The following is a 16,165-nucleotide window of genomic DNA, read 5'->3' as shown; positions in this document are numbered from 1 at the left end:
ATACTATGTGGACATATACTATATTATATATACTATGTACATATATACTATACTATATATACTATATTATATATACTATGTGGACATATACTATATTATATATACTATGTACATATATACTATATTATGACAAGATTTTCTTTTATGCTTTATGTCTACTTAGCAGTATTTTTTGTGAAGTTATTCTAAGTGTGTGTGTGTGTGTGTGTGTGTCTGTGTGTGCAGGGAGGTACTAGAATCTGATCCCAGAGCTTTAGGCTCAGATTCCTCAGATCTATAGTATTATTAGTGCTGTACAACTATTGATACTGTTAATCCTGAGAGTCTCTGGAGAAAAACCAATTCCACCATTTTGGTCTAAATTTGAAGCACGCTTTATTAAATATTAAGTACTGACCAAGAGATGGACTTTGGTCAAGACCACTCCCTGGAATTTCCAAGCTGAATGGCCATAAGATACATGTTGCAGAGGCTTATAAAGACAAACCCATAGGCCACCATACTTTCCCATGAGGCTTTTGTTATATTACAAGCACTACAACTCCCAGCATCCCAGGAGGTTACCTGGTCCTTGGGCAGGGGGAGCTTACAGGTTAATTTTGGCATTACAAAACTGTGACCTTAACCTTATTCTATATCATGTGTCCATAAAGAAAAGTACAAGTGTTGCTTTCAGTAGGTTCTGTTATCAAAAGAAAATATTTCTAGGTGAAGCAGAATGTAAGCAAATGTACAAGCCACCATTCTTACTAAATTTAAACAATTGTCTTGTGTATGACTTTTTTTCTTAGTTTACTTATCTGCTTAAAAACTAAAGCCACAGGATAGGATAAAGAGCCTGTTTAGTGTGGATAAGGCCCTTGGTTCAACCCTCAATGCTGAACAAGAAACCAGAATATTACGATCAATATATTAGGAGAACCACGCTACACGGTAGTCCACGTGATGATAAAAACTACTGTATGTCATGCTTTTATTTCCAGATAGCACTTAAAATATTTCTCACAAGAATCCTGTCTCAAGGCCGTTCAGCTTGGAGATTCCAGGGAGTGGTCTTGACCAAAGTTAATCTCTTGATCAGTGTTTAATATTTAATAAAGCTTGCTTCAAATACAGCTCAACATGTTAGAATTGTTTTTTTCTTCAGAGTTCCAGGTTACTCTGGGCTCCCTGAGACTCTATCTCAAGACTAAACAAAACAAAATTAAAACAACAAAACCCACAGAAACCCCTGACAAAAATCCTATTTCACTCTAAATATAACACATCTCAAGCCCAGCCAGCTGACTTCCCCTACTAAATAGCTCTATGTCCCAATAGCCCACTGTTCTTCATGTAACACTGAGATGACACAAGCCTCTTCCCAAGCTTGTGCCAAGGGACTTGGATTTGCCCCCTCGATTTTCCTCCACCGCCTTCATCCCATTATTTCTACGTTTCCCTGACATCTCTTAGTAAGTAGAGCCTCCTCACTTCCCAGTTTCGACTTTGCCCAGAAACTGCAGAATCCAATGTCTTGGGTTTGCCTTTCAGTCTCTGATTGTGTGAGAAAACATTACGTTTCCTTCTCCAAGTGTTTTTTCTCAGGAATAGAAAGTATGTTTCCTGGCTTCATAAATGAAACAGTGGCTTCACTGTATACCTGTGACACTGCCCACACCACCCCTGGCCCTGCCATAGACCCCCAACTTGTTCAATTTCTTCTCAGCTCTTCAGCCCAAATGATGTGTCTGAATAAAAAGTCTGTTTTTAAGTTGACTGATGCTGTAGGGTTTTGTGAGGTGGGGTGGCATGGCTCTCTGAGACCCAGGCTTTTCTACTTATCTTAACAAAAAAAAAAAACCAGTTTTATTGAGCACTGGTCTTTATAATGGAAATTTGCTTAATTTAAAGAACAATTCAATGGTTTTTAGTGTATTCAGAGCTCAGTGATCATCACCGTTATCCTGTTTTTTGTTTGTTTTGTTTCAACTTGATGAATATTGGAGTTATCTATGGGAGAACCACAATTGAGAACCACAATATCTCTCTCTCTCTCTCTCTCTCTCTCTCTCTCTCTCTCTCTCTCTCTCTCCCTCCCTCCCTCTCTCTCTCTCTCTCTCTCTCTCTCTCTCTCTCTCTGTCTCTCTCTCAACTTTGACTGACACATCATAGGAAAGAAATTACAGTTATGCCAAACCCATACTCCTGAAATTTGATGGCCTTACGGTTAAGGGTGTATGTTTTCCTGTGAAATCTTTACTTTGTTAGCTCTCAACTGATGTCAAAGAGACTTACATGAGTTCAGGTTTTATATACCATGTTTTAAAAAAAAATCTTCTATTGTCTCTTAGTGAATGGCAGAAGGTAAAGTTGATTTTTGATGGAGTTGATACAGTTGCAGAAATCCTGTTTAATAATGTCACTATCGGGAAGACAGACAACATGTTCACTGGATACGTGAGTACATGACTCCAGATTCAAGAGAATGAGTATGCCGTTATGTTCCTGATGTGACTAGGGAAGGATCGTTGTATAATTTGCCATGGGTCAAGTACAAGGCCTTTGAAAACACTGGTAACTTACTGGGTTTATCAGGTGCCCCGTCTGAAGGGTGTTAGGGGCAGAGCAAATCCCACGGAGGTTCTGTGGGCCTTGAGGAAGGAAATTACAGTCTCAGCTTTGCTGTTCACTCCTCAGTGGTCTGGTGATCCAAATTTGTGGGAGATGACGAGTGACAGACAATTTTAAAAGAAAATATGTTCTGAAATTGTATTTCCCTTCTGCTTCAAGGCTGTGCTTTGGAAAGCAAAAATAACTTATGACTTAGAAATACACACTGCATCTCAGTGGGTCAGGTTGTTATGTAGTGTCTAGGAAGCTTTGGCAGCTCAAGGCCATGTGTGCAAGCCTCAGCAGACCTTCCAGGGCTGAAGATACTTTCTGTTCTGAATATTACAATATTCAGAAGGATCATATTCAATAGGATCATATTTCTGTCAGTAAAAAATAGGAGAAGCCTAGAAACCTGCACTTAGACAGGAGGTTGGAATTGTAACTAAAGGTGTCCACTATTTTCTCTCTCAGAGGGATCCCTTCTGTTAATGAGACTAGCTCTAGATTTGGCTATCGTGTGTATCTTTCAGGTAGTCTAGCCTTATCTAAAATGTTATACACAAGGCTAGGTCTTCCTCATGGATCTGTATCTTCTTCCTCTGTACTTCAGAGCTTTGACGTCACCAATGTGGTCAAAGAGGTGAACTCCTTAAAGCTGCGGTTCCAGTCGGCAGTGCACTATGCTGAGTGTCAGAGCAAAGCTCACACTCGCTACCCGGTGCCCCCAGACTGCCCCCCGGTGGAGCAGAAGGGTGAATGCCATGTCAACTTCATCCGAAAGGTAACGCTCTTTCAAGGGTGTGGGCTGCAGTGGATCCTCATTCTTCTAGGTTTTCTTCCTGAAGCATGTTTCAGAATTTAGGTTAACACACACACACACACACACACACTGTGGATAACAGACCTTGATGTTATATCCTAGGTTGGCCTAGAACTTGCTATGTTGTTAAAAGAGGCACTCTCCTGCTTTAGCCTCCCAAGTCTCAGGATTACCAGCATGAACCACCATGGCTGACTGATAATAAGACTTTATAAATTATTATATTATTATTTCAGGCAGGGACTCCTTTAGCCTTGGTGGGTTTCAAACTTGCTATGTAGCCAAGAATGACCTCCAATTTCCAATCCATCCCCCACCTCTCTGCAGAGTGCTGAGTGTAAGGTACACACAATGGTGCCTGGTTTTATAAGGTCCTGAGGATGAAACCCAAGGCTCTGTGCATGTTAGACAGAGCCCTGAGCTAACTCTTCCAGCTGAGTTAACAGTCCCAGCTCTATAAGTTATTTGATTTTATATTTATTTATATTTATCAAAGCTGTTACCAGATGTGAACACTTACTAGTGATTCTTGTGACTAGCAAGCTGCTCAAAAGAAATATATTTTCAGTTGGGTGTGGTGGTGTACACTTTAGCTCTAGCACTTGGGAGCCAGAGGGAGGTAGATGTACGAGAGTTGGAAATCAGCCTGGTCTACAGAGTGAGTTCCAGGACAGCCAGAGAGCTACACAGAAAAACATCCCATCCCCACCCCACCCCCCCAAAACAAAAGAAAAAGAAAAGAAAAAAAAATTTTCCTGAGATGTTCTCATATTTTACTGCTAGGATCTTAAAAAACAGAATGGAAAGGTATAATCCAGAGATGATTTTTCTTTGAGGTTTATTCTGTTCTACAGTACTTGAACATATACTAATGCATAGTTATTGTATTATAATTGTATGTAGCATTTAGGTTTTATTGTCTGTTTGGTTGGTTTCTGTCTTTTGAAACAGTGTCTCACTATGTAGCCCTGGCTAGCCTAGAACTCATCATGTAGACCAGGCTGGCTTTGAACTCACAGAGATCTTCCTGCCTCTGCTTCCAGAGTTCTGGAAGACATTTAGTTTTAAGAAGAAAATGTTACTCTTCTTCATCAAATGTTTGACCCTTCTATATTCTCCACATCAGTGTAAATACTTTTTTGTTTCTGCTCCCTTCTCTGCTCAGCAGGATGGTCGTCTCCATCTTTTCTACTCCCCTCCTCCCGTCTTGTCAGTCACTTCTCATCACCATGGCAACATGCTGGGTTGACCAGATTGGGGGTGGGGGTTGGGGTGGAGGTGGGGGACGGGCGGAACATCTCTTTTGCTTTCAGTTTCAAAGGTGTTCAGTCCGTGCTCTCTGGTTCTGAGCCTGTGGTGAGGAAGAACATCACGGTAGAAGGAAGTGTGGGACAAAGAATAGTGTCCCAGGAGCAGAGGGACACTGAGCGAGTGACTGAGATAGGGTGTACCCTCAAGGGCACGCCATCAGTGATTTGTTCACTCTAACAGGGCCCCCATTCTAGTTCCTGCCAATTCCAAGGCCATCTTTATTCTTTGCATCTGGGTCCAGTCACTTCTTGCACAGCACGCTGCCCTAGTCACCTAACTGGTATTCCCACAACTCCGTTTGCCTTCTTTCAACTAATTACCCATGGAGCAGCTGGCATGCTCTCTTCGGACAAAAATGACCACAGCATCCCTTTCCGTAAAACAGAAACTGAGACTTCTGAGTCCATACGTCTTGACGTGTAGGGGCTGATAGGACTAGTTATGGTTTTTAAAGTTTATCATTTTTATCTTTCAACAGCTTGGCACCATCAGCAGGCTAATGTCCAAAGCTCCTGGCTCAGTCTTTGCCCCACCTCCTCCTGTTGGAGCAGGCTGCATCCTGATGACATTTGCACACACATTTCCTTTGACAGAGCCCTTCACTTCCTTTCCCTAATTCAAGTGGGAAGAAAGAGACTTCCCTGCAAGAGAAGCGTCTCACTGTTTTGTCCTGTGTATGGAACTCAGGGCATTGTGTATACTTAGCAAGAGCGCCACCACCGAGCCACATCCTCAGCTTAAAAGTTTGTTTTACCTTTCTTCTTTCTTTTCTTCAGAAAGCTTGTGTAGATACTTGACTCTGCCTCCCAAAAAGCTCACCATGTGTGTATTATTCATTCAGGGCTCAGCTTTCTTGCTCACCTGTGAGCATCATGAGTAGGAGCCGTTACAGAATTCTGTGTTGATGTACCCCAGCCCGAGTCACAGGGTGTCACAGGTACTTTCTGAGTCAGTGAAAATCCCCATTGACTGAGGGGACTAAGTGATTTGAAGCTTGGTGGGGTGTTGAATATTTTGTTCTCTCCTTGCCCGCTGTCTTATTTAGGGTTATCACTGCTGCAATGAAACAGCATTGCCACAAGCATCTTGAGGAGGAAAGGGTTTATCTCACTCACGGTTCCGTACAACAGTTCATCGTCAAAAGCAGTGAGGCAGGAAACTCAAGCAGGGCAGGAACGTGAAGTCAGGAGCTGATGAAGAGGCCGTGGAGGGGTGCTGCTTACTGGCTTGCTCCTCGTGGCTTGCTCAAACTGCTTTTTTGTAGAACCTAGGACCGCCAGCCCAGGGATGGAACCATCCACATAATCATAATCACTAATTAAGAAAGTGCTCTGCTTTCTTGCCTGTATAGCTCCATCTTATTGAGGCACCTTGCCAATTGTTGGTTCCTCCTCTCAGATGACTTTAGCTTGTGTCAAGTTGACATAACATTGGCTGGCACACCCAAGACCAGCAGAAGATCCGAACGTATCTGCGTGTTTACAAATGTTCTATAAAGATCCTCAGGATGGGTTTGATTTCAAATGTGAAAATCTGATACCTAAGGGGTGAGTTTAGACAGGTATGGGTGCCAGGAAGCAACTTGTCTTGCTTTTTCTTAATATTTATTTAATTAAAATACAATTACATCACCTCTCCCTCCCGTGTTTTCTCCCTCCATCCCTACCCTGTTCTTCCCTTACTCCCTTTAAAATCTATGACCTCTTTTCCTTTGATTATTATTGTCTGTGTATATAAAAAATGTATAAATACGTAGACCCAGCCTGTTGAGTCTGTTTAACGTTGCTTTTGTGTACATGATTTCAGGACTGACCACTGAATGTCTTTTAACGGATTAGTGATCTACTTCCTGGGGAGGTGAATTCTCCCTCTCTCCACAGTCACTTGAAGACAGTTATCCTTTGCTTAGGGGTGGGGCCCTGTGAAAATATCCCCACTCATACCTATTGGTCTTTCATTGTCCAGGTCTTGTTTAGGGAGCCATATTGTCACTATCGAGGTCTCATGGGTACAGGGTCCCAGAAGACTTGCAGATCTTCTGGCTGTTACAATTTTGCCACCATCTCTTCCTTAACATTTCTGGGCCTCAGGTGCCTGAACCATACTGTGGCTGCCCTCATTGTGACTGGGAATCCTTCGGTCAAGTGTTCTCTGTATTTTGACAGAGTTGTAGTTTTCTGAAATGGTCTCTGTCTGCTACGAGAAGAAGCTTCTTTGGTGAGGGGTGAGAGGCATGCTTTTGTTTTTCTCTGTAGTAGAAACGTATTTATCTCCTTCTGACAGAAATACAGAGGGAAGGAAATCATACGTCACTGAGAGCTGTCTGGCCGGATCCTCTGTGCAGACACCCATCCCCAAGCTCAGAGGGCTTCTTTTCCACCTCAGCCTTTCAAAGCTGAACTCACAGTGTCATAGATTTTATTAGCTTGAAGAGATTTTTTTTTTTTTTATTCTTAAGAAGTAAAAGAGAACTTTCTGCTTTATGGGATTTTTGTTTTAATTTCTGATTTTTAAGGTAAACCTTTAGATTAGCACTCAAAGGCTTCATTACGGCGTTCAGACAAGGGTGGCTTTCTGGTTTGTGCTCAGTTGTTCACTCGCTGCTCTTACTAGATCCCCAGCCTAGTCCTGGCTGTTCCCCTCCGCCACCAGACAGTCTTCTCCCTCCCTTTCTCTTTTTCTTTTTTTTTTTTTTTTTTTTAAAGATTTATTTATTTATTATTTCTGAATACACTGTAGCTGTCTTCAGACACACCAGAAGAGGGCATCAGATCTCATTACAGATGGTTGTGAGCCACCATGTGGTTGCTGGGATTTGAACTCAGGACCTCTGGAAGTGCAGTCAGTGCTCTTAACCACTGAGCCATCTCTCCAGCCCCCTTTCTCTTTTTCTATCACTTGGATTCCATGATTCTCTTCCCCCCTCCCCTCCCTTCAGAAGTTAATCATCACAGAATCCTTTTTGTTTTGTTTTGTTTTGGTTTGGTTTGGTTTGGTTGTTGTTGTTTTTCGAGACACACAATCCTTTCTTATGAGTTGAATCTGAACCTTTGTAACTTCATAACTGGAATTTTTTTTAGTGTCATGGTTCTCAGGTAGCTGGCAGACAAGATTAGGTCTCTCAGGTAGATAGCTACTCTGGTCAGAGTCTGAAGTCTGAAGTGATTGTTTGTGTGTATATGTGTATGTATTTCTGTGTGTGCCTATTATGTGTGTTTGTGTGTGTGCCTGTATTCATTTTTTTTCCTCTTTCTCTATGTAGCCTTGGCTATACTGGAACTCATTACGTACACCAGGCTGGCCTAGAACTTACAGAGGTTCCTTTCTGCCTCCTGAGTGCTAGGATTAAAGGCAAAGGCCACCACCGGTTTGTGTTTGGTATTACTAAACGAGGAATTTTGAGTTCATATTTAATGAGATAGGGAATAAGGTTAGTTTTTTTTTAACATGTTAATAATATCTCTATCTTTCAATGAGGCTACTCATTCATCAAATTAAATCATAATGTTTAACACAGGAGTGGTTAGGCACAGGAGTATTTTGGAGAGCTTCAGAGAGAGTAAACATTTGCTGGGTGTCGTGGCCACTGCTTTGTGGTCCTAGCACTTTCAGGCATGGCCAGGAGGAGCACAGGATTAGGGGTAGCCTGGGTTTCATAGTGGCACTTGAAAAGCAAAACACAAATACATACATACATACATACATTCATACATACATACATACATACATATATACATACATACATACATAGCAGTGCTCTGACATAGTAGGTTTTTGAAGAATGAATGTAAAATAATGCATAACTAAATTTTATGTTCTTCTTGATAAGTTTAGCTATGGCACTAAGGTGGGTGTTTTGGCTATAATAATAATAAACTATATAGCAAGTGATAGGAATAATAATGTATAGTAAATGAAGCCTGCATTTCTCAGCCTACGTACAGTTTGGCTAGGGCATCTGTACTCGGGGCATTTTAATCAAGCCATCACCTTAGCCTTGGCTGGGGCCAACAAGAGTTCTGAGCTCACCGTGGCTGTTGAGAAATTTTAGATCTACTGCCCAAATCTTTCATGCAGGCCTCCCACAGCGCTGCTCCAGGACACAGCAGCTGGCTTCCCTCTTGGCCAAGAGAGAGCACAGGACAGGGCCCCAAACAGAAGGGCTAGTTTTCTATGATCTAATTTTGGGAATGACATCACCTCTGCCATATTCTATTCATAGGAACTGGTTCTCTTGTTCTAGCACATGCGCAAGGGAGGTGAGCATGGGAGGGCGTGGACGCCGGAAGGGAGACTCTGAGCTGTGTGTGCTGTGACCCTCGATCATGCACACAGGCACACACATGCACACACATGCACACGCATGCATGCATACACACATACACCCACCCAGCCATGCATGCATGCCTGACACCCCAACACAGTTAGGGTCTGAACTGTGTTCCCCAAACTTGAGTGAAGTTGTAACACCCCCTCGACTCAAGTATCTCAAAATGTAACTGTAACTGGATTTAGAGTCCTGATTAAGGTAACTAAGTTACACAAGGTGTTTAGAGTAAGGAAATTTGGACAGTAGCAGAAGGGGTGGGGAGGCATGGAGGAACCGGAAGCACAGGAATGCTGGTACACTAGGAAAGACAAAGGTAGCCATCTGCAAACACATTTCAGTTGGTGAAGCCCCGCCCCCTGCAGTCCAATGTTTTGCTATGGCATCATTAATAAACTAGTAAACGTGTGTATATGTAATCTTTTAAAGACAGAATCTTTCCTTTTTTACTAACTTTTCATTTAGCATGTATCATAACGTTTTCATACACATGTATCTTACCCTTCGCTCTTATAGACTACTTACTCTCCCTGAAAAAGTTTGTTTTGTTTTGTTTTCTCATGTTTAATTTTTCAGGTAATCAGAATGTACTTCTCTTTTTCTTCCCCTGAAATTCCAGGCACAGTGCTCCTTCAGCTGGGACTGGGGGCCTTCCTTTCCCTCTCAAGGAATCTGGAAAGACGTTAGAATTGAAGCCTACAACATTACTCATCTGGATTACCTCACATTTTTGCCAGTATATGGTAAGTCAAGATTTGCTCCGGGTGGTGGTGGTGCACGCCTTTAATCCCAGCACTTGGGAGGCAGAGACAGGCGGATTTCTGAGTTCGAGGCCAGCCTGGTCTACAGAGTAAGTTCCAGGATAGCCAGGGCTGCACAGAGAAACCCTGTCTCGAAAAACAAAACAAAACAAACAAACAAAAATTTGCAATTTCTTGCAAACTTCTTTGAGTCTTCTTTTTATTATTAAAAAATAAAATTTCTATTATTATTAAAGTGTGTTTATAATTTGGAATACAAGTATATTCTTCAGAGACTTCTTAAAATAATGCAGCCTATCCATCTTCCAGAGGTCCTGGGTTCAATTCCCAGCAAGCACATGGTGTCTCACAACTATCTGTAATGTGGTGCAATGCCCTTTTCTGGTGTCTCTAAAGAGACCGACAGTGTACTCAAATACATAAAAAAATAAACAAATAAATCTTAAAAAAAACATTTTTTTTAAAAGAATAACCCAAATCCTGAGTTGTTTTTTTTTTAAAGTGTGAAATACATACAAATTGTTTGTTATGAAAACTTACAGAATAAACCAGGGCTGTAGATAGATAACTGCTAAAATATTTTCTTGGGGTGCGGGGAGGAACCCAACAGGAAAGGAAGGAAAGATGGGAGGGAAGGTTGGTCGGTTTGCTTTTGCTTATGCCGTCACTAGGGCTGCCTCACACCAGACAGCCTGCTGCCCTAGCTACCCTTCCCTGCCCTCTCCCTACCAACCCTATGCTGGGATGGCCCCACTCTCTGTCAGAGCTGTTTCCGCTGTCAGTTTCCTTTCACACTGATTTTTTTCTTAATGATGGTGTGTATTTATTTGTTTCTAAATGTATTTTATGTCAGCATGTATATGGCGTATGAATATGTGTGTGGGCGCATAGAGTCCAGAGGCGAGTTCTGAATCTCCTCTTTTATCACTCTCTACCCTATTTCCTTGAGATAGGGTCTCTCAGTGAAACTGGAGCTATGCGGGTAACCAGCAAGCCCCAGCCCTCCTTCTGTCTCCACCCTGTCCCCCAGCACTGGGTTTACTCACACCCAGCTTTTTATGTACGTGCTGGGGCCTGAGCTCAGGTCCTCGGTTTACCCAGCAAGTGCTCGCCCAGTGAGCCATCTTTCCAGCCTGTTTTTGGACTTACTGACCTGAGCGGGGCTGTTGGTCTCTGTTTAGTGTGTGAGCCATGGCCACCGACTCAGAGGCTCTCCACTCTTGCCCTGTCCACACATAGACGCTTGTCTCAGCCCCGGCCCCCTCCTTCCTTCATTCTAGATGACCTGCCTATGAGTGAAGAAATAGGTTGTTCTCTCAGCCTGACTGTGGCCTGCCTGGTGTACAGCTGCTCTTTACTACCGATTCATTTGGGAAATATAATGTAAAATCAGACAAGAATTTGTCAGTCTTGCCGAGTGTCTTATTGGCAGTTGTTGCTGTTATTTGTCTATTCCTTTAGTTTCTCCTTATTGTTTGTTTTTGAGTTACTTTTCCCTTAAAATGCCATGTGTCCTCCCTTAAAAGAGTTTCTTTATATTAGGCTGTATGACAAGTCTCTCTTCTTACTCTCTGACTGGTCATTCGAGTATGTCACCGTCTCACTGGCTTGTCCTTATTTTGAGTGGATTCTGCCCGAGGTGTTTTGCTTTCAGTTCAGTTTTGAGGATTTCCTCTAAATAGGCAAGGAGTTCTGGTTGGTGAGTCAGGGCACAGGGTTGCGTTAATCAGCCGTGAGCCTGCCTGTTTGGCCAGTTTAACTGGCAGCTTCCTGAAAATCAGCTGCTTGACTCTGTCCTGTAATTCTGATGTGAGTCTGGAAAAGTGCATCGTGTTGGAGTTCACACATTCCGTGATTCAGAGGTCGTAGAGCCCTGTCCTCCACCTTCTTTAAATGCACGGGACCACGGTTCCCTCTAGCCTCTCGGTTTCTACTAATGGTTCAGGAGCGCAGAGCGTGGGAGGCTGCCCATGAGAGAGATCAACGGGAGAAAGCCAGTCAAGGCTTTTGAACAGCCTTCTCTGCCCGTGAGATGAACCACCCTCCTCATACACAAGCAATGGTCACAGATTGCAGACCACCCCATGCCTACTTGAACGTTCCCACATCCTTGTTAGTTCTTAAGTCCTAGATGTCTCTCTCCCTCTCTCACTGGGGCACAAACGTGGAGACCAGAAGACAGTCCTGGATGTCCGTCCTTGATTTCCATCCTGTTAGTCTCTTCTTTGTTGGGTTGTACATCAGGATATTTAGCCACGAGCTGCTGAGGAGTTTCCCATCTCCATCTTCAGTCTCACTGAAGGTGAGGTTACAGACATGTTCTACAGCCCCCAGCTTCACGAGATTTCAGGGAATTCGAATTCGGGTCCTCACACTTGGGTGGCAAGTATGTTGCCCACTGAGTGATCACGCCAGTCCCATCTGATACTCACTGACCATGTACACTGGGTTGTCACTGAACTCACAGATTTGCCTGCCTCTGCCTTGTGAGTGCTGGGATTCAAGGCCCATATCATCAGGCTTCTATCTCTCCCTTTAAGATTTTTAAAAATGCATGCATATATATGTGTGTGTGTGTGTGTGTGTGTGTGTGTGTGTGTGTGTGTGTGTGTCTGCATGAGTTTATGTACATTATGCATGTACTGGCTGGTTTTGTGTGTCAACTTGACACAAGCTGGAGTTATTACAGAGAAAGGAGCCTCCCTTGAGGAAATGCCTCCATGAGATCCAACTGTAAGGCATTTTCTCAATTAGTGATCAAGGATGGGAGGGCCTACTGTGGGTGGTGCCATCCATGGCTGGCTTTCCATAAGAAACCAGGCTGTGCAAGCCAAGGGAAGCAAACCAGTAAGCAGCACCCTTCCATGGCCTCTGCATCAGCTTCTGCCTTCACGTTCCTGCCCTGTGTGAATTCCTGTCCTGCCTTCCTTTGGTGATGAACAGCAATGTGGAAGTGTAAGCGGAATAAACCCTTTCCTCTCCAACTTACTGTTTGGTCTCGATGTTTTGTGCAGGAATACAAACCCTGACTAAGACAACGCATGTGCAAGTGGGCATCATGAAAGCCAACGTCCTGGAACTGGAATTATAGGAATTATAGAAACTTTGAGCCACTTGACATGAGTGCTAGGACCCAAACCAGGTCCTCTAGAATAGCAGTCAGTACTCTTAACCACAGAGCTATCTCTCCAGCCCTTATGACAGCCTTACTTGTGACTTCCATATTTAGTTTCTGCGTGCCATCAGAACTAGAGAAGCACTTTGGTTATAGTTTATGGACCTATCCAGAGTTTCAGGCAGTGATTATTCAGGGAAAGTCTTTTACCTGTTCACTTCTGAGATGCTCACATGACTGTTACCCTGCACTTCTCAGGTAGTTTGGGCACAAAGATGGTGTTTGAGGAGTTGAGGGGTTATGCATAGCACCATGTCATCACGGAGGGCGGTTGAACAGTTTCCATGGAGTTCTGTGTTCCTTCCAAGACCCTCTTATTGTCAGGCTAACATTTTAAAATCCGATTTGTTTTATTTTACATGTGTGAGTGTTTAGCCTGGTTGTGTGTATATGTAACATATGTGTGTGAGGTGCCTGAGTTCAGAGGAGGGTGCTAGATGCCCTGAAACTGGAGACCTCCAAGTTCCTTCTGCCTCTAATTTCTCATGGTCCTCTCCTTTTGTTTGCAAATCAGACATCTGGTTGCCACTTTGGGAGAGTTGTAGAGGAGCTCGGTTTCTCTTGAAGCCACACAACCCTATGGCGACTGAAGACATTGATGATACCTGAGCCTTTATTAGAGTAGGCACAAGCTAAAGCAAGGCTTAGGACATTTTTTAAAAAGTATTTATTTTATGCGTATATAACTGTGTGTGGGTCTGTGCATGTGTACACAGATGCCCAAGGCAGCCAGGAGAGGGCATAAAATCCCCTGGAGCTGGAGATACAGTTAGTTATAAACTGCCTGACGTGGGTGCTGGGAAGGTAGTTCTGGTCTTCTGGAAGAGCAGCAAACACTTTTAACTATTGAGCCATCTCTTCAGCCATGTAGAATATGGTTTGAAATCACATCCTCCAGGAACATATTGCCAGCCTTAACGAATCAACCAACCTCTCCCCAGTGCCCCCAAACCCCCATTTTCTTTATACGTTTGGTATGTTTTTTGAGACAGGGTGTCACAAAGCTTAGACTGACCTTTTACTCTCCGTGTAGCAGAAGATAACCATGACAGGCAGAAATCCCTGCCCCACCTCCCAAGTGCTGGGATCACAGTTGTGCTCCACCACACCTAGCTCGCCGTTGGTTTGGTTTTTTTTCCCCACAGTTTATTTTTCAAAAGTCAGATGAATAGAGCTTTTTCTTTCTTTAAAAAAAATTACCTTTTATTCACTTCTTTGGTGTGTGCACATGTGTGTTCTTGCAGGCATTTGTGGGTCAGGGGAACCAGCTGTGGGAATTGATTCTTTCCTTCTACCATGTAGGGTCTGGGGATAGACCCCAGGTCAGCAGGCTATGTGGCAGTTGATTTTACCTGCTGAGCTAACTTTTCTTTTTCTTTCTTGTCAGATCACATTCTGATAATGACTTAGACTCTATTATAATACTAAAGCTGGAAATCTTTGGAGAATTTCTGCCTCCCCTCCTTTTTTTTTTTTGAGGCAGGATTTCTCCTTGTAACCCTGGCTATCCTGGAATGCCTCTTTCTCTGTAGACCAGGCTAGCCTTCAATGCACAGAGATCTGAGTGCCTCTGCCTCCTGAGTTTTGGGATTAATATATATGCTTATATCCTACCAATGGAGAATTTCTTGACCCTCCATGCTGGAGAAACCCAGGACTTCACACACACTGGGCAAACACTTTTCTGTTTAGTTATGTTCTCCACCTTTCCTTAGAGGATTTTTTCAGTTAAATGTGTTGCACATGTACTAGGGACTCTTCGACCCTTTGAATGGGGGTATGTCTGCTTAGTATTACCATGGCTTTCCATCCAGGCCAAATGCAAGGGTTTGCCTTGCCTTGGCTTGCCTGGCTTGCCTTGGCTTGCCTTGCCTTCCTTCTCTTTCCTTCCTTCCTTCCTTCCTTCCTTTCAAGAACCTTCATGAGAGTGCACGACCAGCCTTGGGAAAACCCTAGCATGAGTCATTGTTTAGAACCACAGTCTGCCTTCCTCTGGATCACCTTCCTGGGTGAGGTCATAAGACTAAAATAAGCTGCAGCCCCTCCTGCCTGGGCCCAGGACATCAGTGAGGAAGGAGGCTTCAGGCCAAGGCTGGCCTCACAGACAGGGAAGGCCAGCCTTGCCTGTCCACCTACTTGTTCTTTCAAGAGTCCATTTCTTGTGTGGGCCTAAGGTGTAAGGAGGGCACCAGGCTTAGTCAGGTTGGGAGGGGCAAGTGCTGTACAGGATTCCGGGATGCTTGCTGCCCTTTTCTTCTGTTCTTGCTTCCCAGAACTACTTTCAAAACTAGCTTGCTTGTGTGAAAGAGAGCTGAGGACCGTAGGGTTATGTAGGAGCTGGTGACTCGCAGATTCCTGGAGAGATGCACTGGGAAGCTGTGCTCTCGGCATAGGCCCCGGTAGCTTGTCCACAAGCTAGAGGACAGCTCTATACACTATTCTAGTGATACCATAAAAAATCACTGGCTACTTAAGATTTTGTGAACTCCAAGTTGCTCAATTTTCCATGTGCTACTACAAATCTATGTAAGATGTACAATTCTGGTTGTTTAGAATGAGGATGGATTCCTCTGGATGTGTCATCCATATTCAGTGTCCGGCTCCCACCTTCCTGTCCCTCCCCCGTCCCCTGCTGTGGCAGCCCTGTGCCGTGTTCATTGCTTAGCCACAGCTGTGTTCCTATTTTCCATGACCTCTGAGGTGTGTATGAATGATGCACTTGTTGTTTTCTCTCTCTGTGCTCTAGATAACACTTCTCAGGCGTGGAATATTGAAATAGAGGCTTCTTTTGAGGTTGTCAGCTCAAAGCCAGTTGGTGGTCAGGTGACTGTAGCCATCCCTAAACTGAAAACAAGGCAGACAAACTACATTGAACTTCAACAAGGGCAAAGGATTGTTAAACTTCTTGTCAAAATTAGGAAGGTGAGTGACGTCACTTCCTGGGAAGTGCTGGGTGAATGCATTTGTTGTTCAAGGGATAAATGGCAGAATGTGTGTGGGGGGTGGCTATCAACTTTCTCCTTGTATCTATCTATCTATCTATCTATCTATCTATCTATCTATCTATCTTTCTTTCTTTCTTTCTTTCTTTCTTTCTTTCTTTCTTTCTTTCTTTCTTTCTTTCTTTCTTTCTTTTTTTTTTTTTTTTGGTTTTTCGAGGCAGGGTTTCTCTGTGT

The 16,165-nt window shown here is 43.5% G+C and overlaps 1 protein-coding gene across 1 annotated transcript in view; it reads left to right on the top strand.

The window, feature by feature from the left end:
• The window catches only part of Manba (mannosidase beta), an 87,487-nt gene that overhangs the window by 18,695 nt on the left and 52,627 nt on the right, over window positions 1–16,165 (top strand). The window contains exons 3-6 of the mRNA XM_028760483.1: window positions 2,334–2,439; window positions 3,206–3,376; window positions 9,673–9,796; window positions 15,736–15,911. Of these exons, the coding sequence (XP_028616316.1) occupies window positions 2,334–2,439; window positions 3,206–3,376; window positions 9,673–9,796; window positions 15,736–15,911 (577 nt within the window). The remainder of the gene's footprint in view (window positions 1–2,333; window positions 2,440–3,205; window positions 3,377–9,672; window positions 9,797–15,735; window positions 15,912–16,165) is intronic.

This window comes from Grammomys surdaster, unplaced genomic scaffold (assembly GCF_004785775.1).
Source record: "Grammomys surdaster isolate TR1022 unplaced genomic scaffold, NIH_TR_1.0 126531, whole genome shotgun sequence".
Lineage (NCBI taxonomy): Eukaryota > Metazoa > Chordata > Mammalia > Rodentia > Muridae > Grammomys > Grammomys surdaster.
Note: the sequence above shows the minus strand (reverse complement) of the source record. Positions and strands in the feature narration are given on the sequence as shown.